Source organism: Lynx rufus, unplaced genomic scaffold, assembly GCF_022079265.1.
Source record: "Lynx rufus isolate CCGP_SWC_20201006 ecotype Redwood Valley unplaced genomic scaffold, mLynRuf1.p SCAF_18, whole genome shotgun sequence".
NCBI lineage: Eukaryota > Metazoa > Chordata > Mammalia > Carnivora > Felidae > Lynx > Lynx rufus.
In genome coordinates, this window is record NW_025814832.1 from 22,522,314 (window position 1) to 22,538,740 (window position 16,427).

The 16,427-nt window shown below is 61.6% G+C and overlaps 1 protein-coding gene across 4 annotated transcripts in view; it reads right to left on the reverse strand.

Moving 5' to 3' along the window:
- Positions 1 to 16,185, reverse strand: part of XYLT2 (xylosyltransferase 2) — a 20,582-nt gene extending 4,397 nt beyond the window's left edge. For 3 of the 4 annotated variants that reach the window (XR_006962323.1, XR_006962322.1, XR_006962321.1), the window contains exons 1-11: positions 16,051 to 16,185; positions 9,490 to 9,982; positions 9,080 to 9,255; positions 8,583 to 8,785; positions 8,081 to 8,161; positions 7,711 to 7,927; positions 7,428 to 7,604; positions 6,925 to 7,187; positions 6,467 to 6,662; positions 5,498 to 5,831; positions 3,498 to 3,969 (exon numbers count right to left, since the gene is read on the reverse strand). Coding sequence is in view for 1 of the 4 variants with exons in the window: in XM_047081044.1 (XP_046937000.1) it covers positions 3,647 to 3,969; positions 5,498 to 5,831; positions 6,467 to 6,662; positions 6,925 to 7,187; positions 7,428 to 7,604; positions 7,711 to 7,927; positions 8,081 to 8,161; positions 8,583 to 8,785; positions 9,080 to 9,255; positions 9,490 to 9,982; positions 16,051 to 16,185 (2,598 nt within the window). In the remaining 3 variants the exon portion in view is untranslated. Of the gene's footprint in view, positions 1 to 2,744; positions 3,970 to 5,497; positions 5,832 to 6,466; positions 6,663 to 6,924; positions 7,188 to 7,427; positions 7,605 to 7,710; positions 7,928 to 8,080; positions 8,162 to 8,582; positions 8,786 to 9,079; positions 9,256 to 9,489; positions 9,983 to 16,050 lie in introns of those variants that run through there. The other variant, XM_047081044.1, reaches the window with a different exon arrangement.
- Between the last annotated feature and the right edge of the window lie 242 nt (positions 16,186 to 16,427).

The window sequence follows — 16,427 nt, forward strand, 5'->3', positions numbered from 1 at the left end:
CAGGAACTCTGGCCCAGAGGAGCAACTGCATTCGAGGCAGGGTATCTGTGAGCAGGTCTGCCCCTGCTGGACCTGCCAGTACGGTGCCAGGACCTCCTGTCCCACAGAGGGCGCTCCCCTCTGTGGACCTGGCAGCCACCAAGTCCCCTCTACAACCTTCAGAAGGGGTTTTGGCAGGAATGGGCTCAGCTTCTTCTACACCCCATGGCCAGCCAGGGGAGCTCCAACTGGCCCAGACCTCTGTACTCCTCCGTTCCAGATCACCTCGCAGGAACTCTGGCCCGCCACTTCCCATTGGCCCAGGTAACTGGGCTCCGGATGCCAACTGGCTGTCCTCTGGTCTCCGCTCCTGCCTCTAAGGGAACCGAGGCGTCCACGGTTGCTCTGGAAACCGGGCATGAGCCACAAAATACAAAAGCCTCTCTGCAAGGGATCTCCCCACTCCTTCCAAAGGAATTATCCCAGCAGCCTAGGGGTCCAGCCTGCCCCAGAAGACCCCCACCCCACCCCATCCACATCCTGCCTGCCCTGAATCCTGATCTTGACCCCAGGGGCCCCCCCAGGAGAGGATTTCAAAGAAGCCTCAAAAAGCCCAAGCCTCCAGGTTGAGCTCACCCTACAGACAGATGGGGGTGAGGAACACGGCGGAGAAGGTGCACTCGCTCTTGCCTCACTGGTTTGCACAGCAGAGAGGACAGGAGAGGAGAGCTGCCTTCTGAACCACCCAGGTCCTGCAATACTTCCAGCTCAGGAGGCCAAAGCAGGCCCTCCAGAGCAGTGCGGGTGGAGCTGGCCTGCACATTAGAGTCTCCTGGGGGAGGGGCGACTGCTCAGGTCAGGATCTTCGGGTTCATGAGTTTGAGCCCCGCATTGGTCTCTGCATCGGTCTCTGCTCTGAAGGCGTGGAGCCTGCTTGGGATTTTGTCTCTCCTTCTCTCTGACCTTCCCCCGCCTGTGCGCACAGGCGCTCTCTCTCGCGCTCTCTCAAAATAAACACAATCTCCTGGGGGAGCTTTGAGCCCATACTTTCCCTGGGTTCCCTCCTCACACCAATGAACTCTGAACCCTCAGTCAGGATGCCAGGCCACTAGGCTAAAAGTGCAAACTCAGAACACCCACACCCGGGGACAGTCCGGAGTAATAAGTAACAGAGGGCCTGGTGTGATGGGGTGAGTGTGGCAGGGGCCGAGATGGCGCTCACGCCCCACCAAGTTAAAGAGACAAGACTTTGGAAACTGTTGCACTAAGCCTAACAGCAGCACAGCCCGGGTGAAACCTGCCCGCAAGTCCTCAGCCAGCAGAGCCTCATGTTCTGACCCTTGCTGCCTGTGCGTAACAGGCTGGACCCAGTTAGCAATTTTTCTTTTAATCGACCTGAGAGTCGATGTGAAAAGAAAAAAAAAAATTCTAGAGAATCGGAGGGGAGTTTCAGATGTTCACAAAAAAAGCAGCCGGAAAAAAAGTCATCCTGGCCCCTAACCCAAGCACTATTTCCTGGGAGATCCTACTGTGGGCTCCTTCCTGGTTCGCCGCCCTAAGGACAGCAGGGTGTAGTGAGAGTGGTTCGGAGGCAGGAGGCAGGTGTCTGTGAGGCTTGCTGCCACCACCTGATAGCTGTGGGCTCGTCATTCCAGTTTCCTAATGTGCTACATGCTACATGCAGGTAATAAAAGTTCCTGCCTCACAGGTTGGGAGGATGCCACAGGACGCCGCCCGCAGGGTCAGCACGCGGGCTGCAAGCACAACCCCAGGGCTGTTCCTGGCGGGCAGGGGTGCCCTCTCCTGGCAACTAGGAAAACTGGGCGTGAGGCCGTCTAGGCAGGAACTGAGCCCTTTGTCCCCAGGCGTGATGTTAGGACGGTTTTAAAGGTCTGAGAAACCCTCGCTCCTGCATTAGGTAATGTGTAAGGGGCTGATACGGAGCCCTTGCTGACAATGGCAGGAGAGTTGGAGGGAGAAAAGCCTTGGGCAGAGGAGGGAGGCTGGACAGACCTTTCCAGCCTGGCCCTCCCAGGTCTTGGGGCCGTGGCACGGCCCCAAGCCACCGTGGCTCTTGCCCCTAAAGCTCCAACAGTAACGATCAGGCCGTGGCTGGGGCTGCCTCCATTCTCAAGGATGCTCCATAACTCAGAGCTGGGCAGGAGAGTGAGGAGGGCTTGTGGGATGGGCCCTCATTATGCCAACGGCAAAGAAGCCACATCTGCAGGAAAGCGCTGGGTCAGGACCCATGAGAACTGAACTGGCTTTTGTGCCGCCCTACTGGGTGGCAATGAGCAAGTCTCCAAGCCTCTCTGGGCCTGCTTAGCCCCCAGAAAAAGAGGGAGCTGCTTCAGATGGGTTCTTGTATCCCTTCTGGCTCTTGGATTCTTTTTTTTTTTTTTTAATTTTTTTTTTCAACGTTTATTTATTTTTGGGACAGAGAGAGACAGAGCATGAACGGGGGAGGGGCAGAGAGAGAGGGAGACACAGAATCGGAAACAGGCTCCAGGCTCTGAGCCATTAGCCCAGAGCCCGACGCGGGGCTCGAACTCCCGGACCGCGAGATCGTGACCTGGCTGAAGTCGGACGCTTAACCGACTGCGCCACCCAGGCGCCCCTGGCTCTTGGATTCTTAAACCGTTCCCACTCTAGGCAAATGGGACCTCCACCTTCTCACGGCTGCCAAGATATACCAGCGAAGACGTTTCCAAGGCCCGACAGTGATGGCTTCCCGACACCCAGGAGGAAAAACACAGAGGCTCAACTTAGAGAGATAGAGATATATTTCTTCTGTTGCATATTTCAGACTTCACACTGAGCTTCAGGCACAATGCTGTTCTAGGTTCTTCTGAGAGCCCTGACAGAGCCTTCTTCCCACACTGCTTGTGAGGGCTCGCCCTCCCGGGCAGGAGCCCAGGCCCTGCTTGCAGTTCTGGGTACCTGGGAGACTTTGCATTGGTCTCAGCAGGCCCTGGTGCCCTGTGTTGCCCATCAAGGGGCAGGACATGCTGGAAAGCCCTAGAACCAGCCCCACCCCTTCTTCCACGGTCCCCTGGCTACAAGAGGAGAGGCTGTCCCGCTAGAGTCCAGCTCTGCAGCGCTCCCCCAAATCACCTGTTCTCCGGGCCTCAGAGCCTGGCATGGCACTTGCACCCCTGTAGAGCCTCAGCCATGAGCACCACAGGCCCCGGCTGGGAGACGACGCCCTGGAGAGTGAGGCAGGCCCAGCCTCCTCCAGAACAACAACAGATGGGCTCGTCAGGCCCCTGCTCCCCAGAGCCATGGCCCACTTCCTGGAGCTGCCCTGAGCCCTATTGCACAATTTCGTTTCCAGTTCCTCCCCCTACCACCCGTTAAAAAACAAAACAAAACAAAAACAAAAACACACACAAAAAAACCCAAGAAACCTAGAAGGAAAAGTGAGGAAGAGTGGGGCGTGGAAGCTGGAGCCCTTCTCCCCACACTCCTGCCAACCTCTGGTCCCCAGCAAAACCATTAGCAGGAAGTATGATGCCCACCTTCGCTGCCGCCCGCGCGGGTTCGTGATGGCTGGCGTGGGTGTGCTGCCTGGGCTTCTGGTTCTTGCCTGTAGGGAGGGGACGTCCCTCCGCTGTCTGTAAGGTGCAATTTCCCCCGGGGTCATCCGGAGGTGCTGGCTGGGGCCCTGCTACCTGAGTCGCCCGTCTGCTTTGACGGGCCCCAGCTCTGATTTGGGGTCGGGGAAAACAGAACTCCAGCTGGTCAGTCTGCAGAGCTCCAGGGAGGGGCAGGTGGAGGGGCCCATGGCACACAGTCCGGCCACAGACCAGAAGCCACTCAGCTCCCCATCTGTCCAGGCCTCGAGTGCCGGGCCCGTGAGCTCCGCGTGCCGGCGGGCGGCCTCCTCCGCGGGCTCTGGCTGAGGCAGGTTCAGGATGCCGCTGAGGCCCTGGAAACTCTGCTCCATGTACTCGTTGTGAGGTGGCCCGGCGTGCAGCCAGCTGGCGTCATCTGGCGGCGGGGGGGGGGGTGGGGGGGGGACGACACAGAATAGGTGGTAAGCATGCCCCGCCCAACTGAGGCCACGAAGGCCAGACTCTTGAGATTCAGGTCTGGGCACCCCCGCTTCTGTCCCAACTCTACCACTGAGTCACGTACGGCTGAGTGACCTATGACCTCGGGCTCATCCGCCGAACCTTCTGTGCCTGTAAAACTGTTAGTTTTATAAAATCACGGCGGTCATCTCTGAATCCCCGACTTGGGGATTAAGTAGAACAATGGGTTCAAGGCATGACGGATGATAAGGTGACGTTCCTGTAGTGGTCTGGTCTGTGTCCCCTGTGCCCCTTCTCAACCACCTCCAGTGGTTCCCAGAGCCATGAATGGCCCCCCACTCAGGCCCTCAGCTCTGGGGCCCAGCTCGCTTGTCCAGCCTCCCTTCCCACCGCTCCTTACATCCTACTCCTGCGACTCTCTGTTCCCCTTGTGCACCAGACACCTCAGCTTAGGACAGCCCTTCTCTGTCTATGAAATTCCAGTCCATCAAGGCTCAGCTCCAACAGCGGCCTCCATCTGTCCCCATCTCCTGCATCAGGCTGGGAGTCCCAGGAGAGCAGGGGTGCGGCTTGTCTGCTCTGGATCTGCCACAGCGCCCCCCACCCTTCCTTCTCTAGATTACCCCTGCTCTGACCCACTTTCTCTGTGATAAGATGTAGCCGGAGGAAGGGAACCTCTACCTACCCATTGAGCACCTGCTGACCTACTGGATACGGGCTACTTTCACCCACATGCTCATCCCTCACATCTCCCGGGCGGTAGCTGTACTAGGCCTCTCTCGAGGGAACCTGAAGTCTCTGCCTGTGTTCAGAGCCTGCTCACTTAGCCTCAGCCAAGTGTGAGGTGGGCCACGTGACCCTGCCCACCCAGCCACACAACGGACTGAGGGCCAATCGGATCTGCTGTCCCAAGAATGAGGAGCGGGGGCCCCAAGAGGCCCTGGTTAGTTTCTGCTGCACTGAGAGGCCACGTATCATGTACTGAGAAGCCAGAGCCTGAGGCTGACACACAGACGGGACAGAACGAGGGACAAGATGGCCCCACAGAGACAGACAAAACACCTCCGGTTCCTGGTGAAACCCGAGACGTTTCCTGGGTTCTGGGGGACAGCCCTGCATTCTTCCAACAATTTTCCCTTTGTACTTGAGCTAGTTTGAGGAGACTTGTGTTGCACACACCCAGGAGGTCTCCAATAGTTGTATCACTCCTACCTTACACGTAGTAAGACTGGGGCTCAGGAGGCCAAATAATTTGCCAAGGATAAAGGACCAAGTAAAGCGTCAGCTACACCTCACAGCCAAGTCTGCCTGACTCCAAAGCTTGCCTCTCTACCCTACCTCAGTGCGGGGACACTAAGGGCCAGACCATCAGGGCCCCAACCCTGCCTCTTTCCCTACTCGAGGGTCAGCTCTGATGGTCAGCTTTTCGGGGTCACCTGCCAGGCAAATCCTATTCTATCTGGCTTCTGGGCCTAGATCCTTACCTTTCCTGAGAGGTAGTTTGCGGTTGAAGGTCAAGGGCAGCACGAGGAAGCGGGTCTCGCCCAGGGGTTCCCAGAATTGAAGCAGTCGAACAGTCCAGGCCCCTGGCCGCAGGGGCCGGCTCAGCGGGGGCTTGTACTGCGTGACCTCGGTGTCCGCGTCTACCGCGATGTCGTAAGATGTGGCCACCACGTAGGTGGGGTCAATCCACACCACGGTGGCCGTGAGGTTGGGGCCCCGGGCCCAGCGCTGCATGGCCACAGGCTCGTCCAGCGGCCCCAGCAACCCCCCAAAGTTCCGGAAAAGACGCTCCTTGGGGTCCCACTCGGTGCCGACCTGTAGGGAGGGAGGCAGCTGGGCAGGAGCCTGGGAAGCAAGTCCTCTCTACTCTGATGCTGCCTCTAACTCTCTGTGTGACCTCAGGCCAGGCACTGTATCTTTCTGGGCCTCAGTTTCCCCATTTGCAAAATGAAGGGCTTGGACTAGGATTTCCTTAGTATCTTTCTCAGCTCTCGGATTTGTTCTACACTCCTGTCCTGGCTTGCTCTGCAGTGGTGGGGGCGGTAAGGCAGAGATGAAGTGTGAGGTCCTGCCCGGAGACCATCTCCACACAAAGCCAAGGCCTCTGAGAGCAAGAGGACACTCAGACGTCTAACGGAGTAGCAAAGTCCCTCCAGAAGAAAATCACTGTAGTTTCTGAAGCCTGGGCTCATGTCGTAGAGCAGCTACGGTCCCCTCCCTGCTCACTGCACGTCCTCGGTACACCCCAAGTGGAGAGGTGCTTCTCAGTGTGCGCATGCGGGGGAGACACAGGCATGAGCCAGGGTTCCATCACGGGGAAAGAGCCCATGGACTCAGTCCTGAGAGGCCCAGCCCAGTCCTTCTCCCTCCCTTGAGGTCTGTCCCTCTCTTCCCACTACCCTGAGTCTTGCTGGGGGTCGGGAGAAAGCAAGGGGGAGGACCTGTCCCACCTCCAAACTCTGGAGCCGGCTGGCCTGGTCACTGCGCCCCAACAGCTTCAGCGACCCCTGGGGCATCAGCCACATCTCAAGCGTCTCTGCCGGCCCCTGGGCTGAGGGTTGCACCGGCTGCGTCACCAGGTAGCCCTGGAAATGGTCGTCATAGAAATACAGGTGCACGCTGGACGGCAAGCCCCTGGGCTCAAACCTAAGAAGGTTCCAGCAGGGAGAAAGGGAGATGCCATCAGCACACCCGACTGGCCTGGAGTCCCAGGGAGGGGGCTCTGGGGAGTCCCGTCCCCAGGCGCTTCCTTCGCCCCAAATCTCACGCCCCCAGCACCTGCACGCCTGGCTCTTGCCTTTGTCCCTGCCTCAGACTGGGGGCTCCCTGGGGCGGGGGCTGTCGCTTTCTGACTGACCTCCCCACGGGGCACCCTGAGGACCTGAGCTATGTCAAAAGGAGGCCTCACCTGCAGAGGGGGGTGGCCAGCGGGGGTGCAGCGGCGGCAGCATGGCGCAGGCTGAGGCGGACAAAGGCGTTGTAAGCGGTGAGCATCACATCGCTGAGCCCACTGGGGCCGTCGGCCGCGTCGTACGTGTTCTCCCAGTAGGCCTTGAGGGCCGGCGTGCCCGGGGGGTAGCTGCCATACAGGTGGGAGTCCAGGATTTCCAGTACCTCCTGGTTCACAGTCGACTCAAACTTCCGGGCGAAGAAGGTGGGTCTGGAGACTTGCTGCAGCGGGAGAGGTAAGGAGGGTGAAGGGGTCCGGAGGCCCCTTCAGATGGCGTGGCTGGAGTGGGGCCCCTCCCCGGCCTCTTGGGGCCCTTCCCTGCTGCCGCTGGAAGCCCCCTGGAGCCCCAGGCGCTGCTCCAGGGGAGGCCCCCCCCAGATGCTCTGGTGGGCTCACCCTGAATCCCTTCCGACCCTGGGAAGCACGCAGAGCGGCTGGGGGCAGGGGCCACGGGGAAGCACCTGCAGCCGGAGGAAGTCCTGTGGCTTGAAGTCGTTGGGGGAGCAGCCGCACCAGTCCACGATGTGCTTGTACTGGCACTTGCAGCCCAGCCTGCGGTTCCAGTTGGTGACCCGCAGGTTGTTGTCCACGAGGCTCTGGCAGGCTGGGCTGTTCTCCAGCACCGTGTGGAAGAAGGACTGTGGGGGGGGGGGGGAGGGAGGTGGGCAGGGCAGGGTGGAGGGTGAGCCTCGGGCACCCCGTCACACAGCCTCCCTGGCCTCGCCGGGGACCTGGGCCACCCACCTCCGCAGGGAGCAGCGTGTAGGTGTAGAACTGGCGCAACTGGGCCACCAGCGGGTCGTCCGTGTATACCACGTACTCCACAAAGCCGCGCGTCAGCACGAACCAGTCGGAGCCGCCATCCACCACGATGCCCGCCGGGATCTGCCGCTCGCCCAGGCGCCACATGTGCGAGTCACATTCATGGAAGAGCCGGTCTAGGCCCTGTTTCTTGATGAACCTGCGGGTGGCAGACGAGCTCGCTCGGGCACCCGGGGACCAGTGGGCCTCAGTCTGTGGTTGGTTTGCAGGCTTTGCAAACTGGCCGTGTGTGGGAGGGGCTGTGACGAGCCCCCTGGCCGGGGCCCCCCCCCCACCCGCCCCGAACCCTCACCTGGAGTTGTCCCGGCCATGTGACTTGAGGAAGTTCTTGTCCCGGTTCTTAGACAGGAAAGCCACCAGCTCCTCGTTCGTCCTAGAGAAGGGAAGGGGCGTGGGCGGTGTGGGTAGGGGGCCTGGCTCAGGCCCGGGGCACAGCCCCCTCAGCACCCTCTGCCTTCCCTCCCCACCCCTCCCTGCCTCATGGAGAGCTGTCCTAGCCACTGGCCCTGCCCCCGGATGATGCTCCGGGGTGGGGGCGCCCGCAGCCTCCCTCCGCCCCTTGCCCTCTCAGCTAGCACCCAGGTCTGGGCCTCTGCCTGCTCCCTGGTCCCTTGTCACTCTCAGTCCTGACATCACCTTTCACCAGCCCCTCTCCGAACACATGGCTGTGGTCCAGAGACCGGAATGAGGCTGGGTGTGGGGGGGGAAGGGAAGGAGTCTATCAGGCCCCTCCCACCCCAAGCACCCCCACGGGCCGCCCTCTGCTCTGCGGGATTCAGAGCACTGCCCCACACCTGGTCGGGTAGTCGGTGGCACTGAGGTTGATGAAGAAGTCCCAGGCCCAGCCGGGCACCTCCAGCAGGTCCCGCATGCTGCGCAGATACATCCTCAGCAGGCTGGCCCCGCCCCAAATGGTGACCATGCGCCAGGGCGTCACCCGCACATTATCGTACCGCCGGGCCACCTCCACCACCTCGCGGTGCAGGTAGTTGGAACGCTGGGGGTAGGTGGGCGAGACTCAGTAGCCACAGGGGACCCCCGGTATCACAGCCTCCCCACCCCACCCCCGGGGACAAGTAACATGGAATGGAGAGAGCACCGGGCAGGACTCAGCTCCTAACTGGCTATGTCGCCTTGTGCTGGCCATTCCCCATGTTCTAGGCCTGCTCCCCTCTCTCCGGGCCACCTGAGCAGATCAGAGACCCTGTCCATCTGTGACCTTCTGGGTCTTGGCGCCGCTCGCTCAGATGCCTGTGTGGTTACCCCCCGCCCCCCCCCCCCCCAACAGTACCTTGTCTACGTGGATGTAAAAGAAATGCTGCTCGTGGTAGACAGCCTTGAGGAGACGCTTTAGCTGGCGGATGGCACGGCCGTGAACCACCAGCATGTAGGCGATTCGGACCGGGGGGCCGTCCACGGGCTGCTGGGCCCGGACTTCGTCCCACTGGATGCCGGGGCTCATCTTCCCTGAGAGGAGAGACCAGGGGCATCAGTGAGGCCCCTCCCCAGGCCACGGGGCGGGGGTGAGATGGGAAGAGGGACCGCCCGCCCGACACTCCCTGGTCCCAGCGCTGCCTCTGCCACTCAGCACAGGTTATCGCCGGCTTAGCCAGGGAGGTGAGCCCCTCTGAGCCTTCTTCCTCTGAGAAATGAGGTGAAGACCCTGCCACCCCTGTGCCCGTGCCTGTCTCGTACTCTTACCAGCCAGCTGGCAGTGCCGGGGCACAGCCTTGGGCATGAGGCTCCCGGCCTGGTGCAGGCACACCACGTTGGCGATCTCCTGCTGGCACTGCTTGGAGCTGGCCCGGGCCAGGGCAGACAGCGCGTCCTTGCCCACAATCTCACACTTGGGGGTGAAGCCGTTGTCCGTGGGCTGGGAGGCGCCCTCCACGCTCCCCGTGTCTCCGTGTGGCGGGAAGCCAGCTGCCCCGACCAGCGCCTCCCCGGCTGCTGCCCCACTGAGGTTCTGGCGGCCTGGGGCCTCCGGGGGTGGGGCTGGCGGGACCCGGCGGTTGGCTCTGTGCCGGCTGGTTACGGCCCGTACCACCTTGGCCACGGGCATGCCGGGGCTCTCAGCGCGACCCCGCCAGCGCCCATGTCTTCTGCCCGCGCTGCCCCGCCGCCCAGCTGAACTGTCTGTGTCCTTGGAGCCCTCGCTGGGGTCCAGCGGCCGCGGCTTTCTCTGCCTTCCTTTCTGTAAGAGACAGGCAAACACAGGTCACGGGGACGGTCACCCTCCTCCTGCTCCCTTAGCTCCCTGCTGGCCCCAGCCACCGTGCACCCAGTGAGTGCTCCTCACGGGAGGACTCTGCACGAGCAACAATGTCCGCCGAGGGGCTTCTCCGACCAGCCGGCCGAAGAAGTGCCATCCTACCTCCACGGCACCGTTGCACCCCTGTCCCCACATGTCCAGACCACAGGGCACCTGTGCGTCCCCCTGTGCTTGGGAATCAAATACCACCCTCTTTCCCAGCAAATACGATGTCCGCGTATGTCACAAAAGAAGGGTGGGCGGGCCTGGCCGAGGACGCCAGGGTCCCACCCAGGCCTGGCTGGGAAGAGACAGGAAGAAAGCATCCCGCTAACTACAGCGTTTCCACGTGGGAGTGTGGAGGCGGTGCGAGTGAATGGGCCGTGCCTGGTGCCGGGGGGGGGGGGGGGGGGGACACCATATTCGTTGGGCTCCTGGGAGGCAGAGACCAAGAGGGAGTCAGAGTGTGTGACTTTCCCTGGGGGGTAAGACCCGTGGGTGATGTGGGGGCGGGAGCCGGAGCTGGGCCGGCAAAGCCGTCAGACCACCTAGCAGGCCTGACTCCGGTGTTAGGAGGGGGGCAGAAGGAAGGGCTTCAGACAATGGTGCAGCTCGGAGGGAGCCGTGGCCAGCTAATGCGAATGGCGTGGACCATTGCCACATGCCGTCACTGGCCGGAGGGCTGAGGCCGAGCCTCAAGGCACCCGCAGCTGGAGGCCAGCCGCTCACCGCTCCTCTCGGTGGGTTCTCTCCGGGAGGGAAATCTGTCCCAGCCGCCTCACCCTGCTTCCTGGCTCCCCTGCCTCTTCTCAAACTGGCACTCTCTTCCCAGCTCCCTCTGTCCCCTCCTCCACCCCCCGCCATCCCTGCACCCCATCCCACCCATCCTTCGTGATCCAGCTCCAAGCCCCCTCATGCGAACACCCCATTTGCCCCCGAGGGTCAGGTTCCTCCGGCAGGCAGAGCTCCCAGGTGAGAGACTGTCACACCAGCCCCACCTCCCAGCGTCTGGTGGAGTAGGACACCTGGCTGCTGTCTGGCGGCTGAGACGTGGGAAGAGCAAGAGGCACTGTGTGACTGTCCCCCTGGCCACCTACCTCCTCTGAGCAGGTCCCTCAGCTCTAAAGGGGGGAGGGAGGTGTAAGCGTAAGTGAGATAGAGCACAAGAGAGTGTGCTGGAAGGAGCCATCTCCACCGGCCCTCCGCTGCTCTCTTGTGACCCCTCTGTGGGTCCCCCCGGCCCCCAGCAGTACCGCACAGGCCACGGGCCTTTTCTGGCCTGGCCTTTCAGCAGCATCACCTGCTGGTCCACAGCACCCTCCCCACTCAGCCACTGGATGCCCTCCCAGGGTTTCCACGGCCTCCCTGGCCGGTGTCCCTGGTCCCCCTGCTCCTACTCTGGTTTCCCGATGGTCTGTTCCCATCGCAGTAGTAGCCAGTGTTCCTGTTCAAACAAGCCCCGTCTCGCCACCCCCCCTGCTCCAAACCACCCCTGGCCTCCCCGCCGAGCGTGAAACCCCAAAGCCCCTCCAGGAGCCCACAGAGGCCACAAGAGCTGCGGTCTGGCTGTCCCTCCCACCACCCTCCCCCTCTGACCTCATCTCCTACTAACCTCTCTTCACGCCCACTCTCCTCCAGCCACAGTGGCCTTCCCGCTGTCCCTCCAGGCCACTGGCCACACACTGTCCCCTGTGCCTGGAATGCCCCCCCCCCCACAGATGTCTCCATAGCTCATGCCTTGCCCCCTTCAATTCTTTGCTCAGATGGCATCTTCTCAGCAAGGCCCATCCTGACCGCTGCATTTCAACTCCAGCTCTCCCTCAGCCTCCACTTTACCTTCCCCACAGCACTTACTTCCTTCTCTTATCCTATAATGCATCCATATTGTGTTATCCTGTGTCTCTCCGCTCATAGGAATGCAACCTCCACGAGGACAGGGCTTTTGTTGTTTCCTCAACCAGTGCCTTCCAGCGCCCAGAAGCATGTCTGGCAAAGGCAGACACTCCCAAAATATTTGTCGTATGGAGGAATGAATGAATATAAAGTTCTTGATATAGGCTCAGCATTCAGTACCTCCTGACATCCTTATTATTACCGCTATTACTATCACTGGAGGAGGATGAGGGAAGTCAGGAGAGGAGCAAAGGCGCTCAGACATTTTGGACGCTGTTGGGTTGAGTGAGTGTTCCCTGCCCCTCCCCTCCCTAGGCCCTTTCTCCCCTCCCCTGTCAAAACATGGCAGGCACCTCGCATGGCAGGGTCCGCACCCCGCTCCTCCACCCAGGCGCCCGCACTCTCCGCGCACGGCACCCAGCCGGCCCTCTGATCTCCTGAGAGGTGCCCCACGAGAGCTCCGGGCGTCTGTCCCCGTCTGAGGAGACGCTACAAGAGCGACGGGTAGGGTGGGGAGGGCGCCCTGGCCTGGGCAGCCCCCAGGAAAGGAGAAAGCAGCTCCATGGCGCTGAGTGTATGTCGACCCGGTGATGGGTGACCTGGCGGCACGGTGGGCAGAAGTCAGGTGGACAGAGACGGCAGAGCAGCTGTGGGCTCTCGGGGTGAAAGCCAGCACCAGTGAGGCAGGAAGCTGGTCAAGAGGGCAGGGCATGGGGCACACGGCCAGGCTGGCTGCGGTGGGGGACGGGATGTGGGAGGAGATGGGCGGGCTGGTGCCCTGCACTGCAGCAGGGAGCTGGCTGACCCTGAGAAGGTCAATCCCAGAGGAAGCTGGGGGCCCTAGAGGCAGCAGTGAGGACCGGGAGGGGGCCCCTGCTGGGCAGCCAGCCCCCACCTCTGCCCCCTCCCACCAGCGTTCATGGGGGCATCAGCGGGGCCCCTACTTGTGCCCCCAAAGGGACGATCCTCAGTAGCCCGGAGGTCAGGGTCCCCTCTGATTACTGAGGGGGAGGGACTCGCCCTCTGACCTCTGGCCTGGATGCATTCTGACCTCCGAGGTGCCTCCTCCCCACTGAGGAGGCATTCAAAGTCCTCTGCCATTTCCTGGCCCTGCAGTCCTGCTTGGAATCCTTCTCTGAGCCTGGGAGGCAGACAACGCAGAATGGCTTACCCCACATCCTACCACCTTCAGACTTCTCAGACGGTGTTTAAAGTTAAGTGGTGAGACCATGTTTGTGAAAGCTTTTAAAGCCGTAAAGTGGCTCTTTGGATGGTAATGGTCAGCCTTGGTCTGCATTCTAGCCCCTCCACAGATGGACAGAGTGTGCGTCTGAAAGGCACCGTCTGACCCCAGCGCCGCTGAAACCCCTCCGATACCTTCCCACTTCACTTACAGCAAAACCCGAGCCCTCCCTAAGGGTCTCTAGGATGTGCCCCAGACTAACTCTTGAACCTTCCTCCAGGGAGCAGGCCACACCCTTCTTCCCATTCCTCGAAGGCACCCAGCTAAGCCCATTCTCCTCAGGGCCTCTGCCCAAACTCGGATGACTGGCTTCTTGAGCTCACATACCATTTCCTGCCAAAGCCTTCCCTCACCAAGCTCCACCAACCCCCTTGACACGGAGTTTCCTTTCTGCTGTCAGTCTCTCCCTGCACTCTGTCTGCCCTTCAGGGCCCAGGCCTTGTCTCCTTTCTTTCTTTTTTTTTTTTTTTTTTAATTTTTTTTAATGTTTTATTTATTTTTGAGAGAGAGAGAGAGTGAGTGGGGGAAGGGCAGAGGGAAAGGGAGAAACAGAATCTGAAGCAGGCTCTAGGCTCTGAGCTGTCAGCACAGAGCCCGATGCAGGGCTCGAACTCACGAACCGTGAGATCGTGACTTGAGCTGAAGTCGGATGCTTAAGCGACTGAGCCACCCAGGCGCCCCTGCTTTGTTTATTTTTGTAGCCCCAGTATTAGCACAGCACCTGCTGCTACTAAGGAGGAGTGAACAAGTGTTTGTTGACTGACTGACTGACTGACTGATGGAATGGCTGGCTAATGAATCCCTATTCCCAGTGTGTAGCACTGAGATAATAGCAAGAGTTACTTCCTGACGGCTTAGCTTGTGCCAGGAACTCCTGCAAGTCCTTCCCAGGTATCATTTTCATTTTCATTTTTAGTCTTCATAATCACCCAATGAGAGAGGGGCTATTGTTACCCCCTCCCGAGAGGGAGCACTGATGAGGACACGGAAAGAGGTTAGGTGACTGGCCCGGGGTCTCCCTGCCACTTAGCAGCAAGGCTGGAAACACAGACAGGACGCGGAGGAGGTGGGGCGGTACAACTTCAGCACCCACCTTCCTAAGCTCTATGCTAGGCTGCCTGGAAAGCCTTGAGCTCTAGCGAGGTGGCCGCTGAAGGGGTCCAAGCACCAATGGCTGCCTGGACCGCCCAATGTTTAGGTCATCGAGCATCGTTTCTGTTCCAGTCCAGTCCAGCCCTGTCAGCTTCTACCAGGAACCTGGGAGAAGGAGGTGGGGTGGTGGGACCCCAACTGTTCTACTCCCCAGTTCTCCTCCCCAGGCTATGGGCAGGGCAGCTGGGATTTGAGGCCTGGACAATCTCTTAGCCCATTGGGAGACGCACAGAGCCACGCAGCTCAGGGCCATTTGTTTCTGAGAAGCCACAGCCCTCCCCACAGTGGTCACTGGCGTCTACTCACAGACTCTAGGATCAGAGGGTTCCCTAACTGCCTCAGCAGCCTAGGGCGCCTGGGAACATCTCATCTGCCCGGTCTTCTCACACTGACCCCCAAACACTCTTCGTCTTCCTCCTACTTATGGGTCCACACAGAACAAGCTCACTCCCTTTGGGTGTCACAGAGCCAGCCTCCCCTCCCCCCACCCCCGCCCACCCCCCTCTGCTCCTCTTGGAGCTGTGGTCTCACCTGACTCTGTTCCAGCTCCTTCACCCTCCCAGCCTCTTGGTTCTCCCCAGAAAGGCAAGGGCAGCCCTTCTCCCAGTCTCCATACCAGGCCTTCCTGACCACTGAGATGCCGTAAGGGGAAGTGAACATGGAGCCTCTCTTGGCCTTCTGACTGCCAGGTGGAGAGGCCCAAGAGGAGATGCCAAGCAGAGTGTCTGACTCAGAGCCCTAGAGGCACCAGAACCGGCGGGGTGGGGGTAGGGGCAGGGAAGCCTTGTCCTCTGGTCCACAGCTCAGGACCAGGGTTTGGACCCTCTAGAATGGCCTCAGACCCCACTGGATCCTTCCTGAACACCCTGGGAGGGGACGTGTATGGGCCTCCAGCTGAACCCAGCCACGAGTGAGTGACACTCTCAAGGCAGGGACCTGGGTACTGAGCTGGACAGGTTTGTCCCTGCTCCGGGGCCTGAGTCTCTGCTGAACCAGCTGATGCTGTCCCCATTCCCTAAGGGCTAGAGGCCCCCCTCACTCCCCCCACCCCCATTCCCTAATGTCCTGAGGCCACTCACCGGCTCACTTCTCCCGACCATCTCCTCCTGAAGACCCACGACTTTTCTTCAGACCCCAGGCTAAGAAAACCACACCTGGGGGATACACTCCCAGTTCTCTTCCTCGGGGTCACTCCCTGTTCCCTCAGTTGCTGTACTGAGTTCCAGCCCAGGGCTCCACCTCCCCATTGGCGGCAGCCCGTCAGGCGCAGCTGGGCGCCGATGCCCGGGGTCCCTCGGCCCCGCTCCTCCGCCTACGACACGCACACCCCCGCCCCCTCCCAACTTCAAAAAGTTTGGCCTGGGGCTCCCCACCTCCGAGCAGGCTCGGGCCCGGCCCCGCCTCCCGGTCCTGCTCCCGGCGCCTGACCTTCATAGCTCCCCGGGACGGAGACCACCCCACCGATACCCGCTCCTCCCGCCCGGGCCCCCTGCCCGCCCGAGGCCCGGGCCTCCGGGTCACGCACCGCCTCCGCGCGCAGTCCCTGGGGCCCTCCTGGGAAAGGGGCACCAGGGGTCCGATGTCCTGCTCCCCGCGGCCGCCCGCGCCAGCACGCACGCGGCCGGTGCCCCACTTCCCTGGCCCGGGCCGCCCGCAGCCCCGCCAGGACCCCGCGCGCCCCCGCGCCCGGCCTGCCCGCCTGCCCGCCCGGCCGTCGGAGCACCTCGCCCGGCTCGTCTTCCTCCAGGCCGCTGAAGCTCCACACCACCAGGCCCTGCAGCAGCAGGATGGCCAGCGCCGTGGCAATCGCCAGCTTGTAGCGCCGCACCAGCTTCTGCACCCGCGCGCTCGCCACCATCTTCCTGCCCGGGACGCGGGGCGCGCGCCCAGCCCTGCAACCCGGCCGCGGGCGCGCGCCTGGGCGCGGACGGAGCCTGTGGGCCCCCCCATAGGAGGCGGGCCTGGCGCGCGCCGGGGCGGGGCGGGGCAGGGGGCGGGGTCCACGGGCCAGAAATGCCGCGCCCCGCAGGCCAGGGGCGGAGCCTGGGGTCGCAGAGCCGCGGGCCCGGCCCGTGCGGCGTCCGCCTCCCTGGTGGTTCC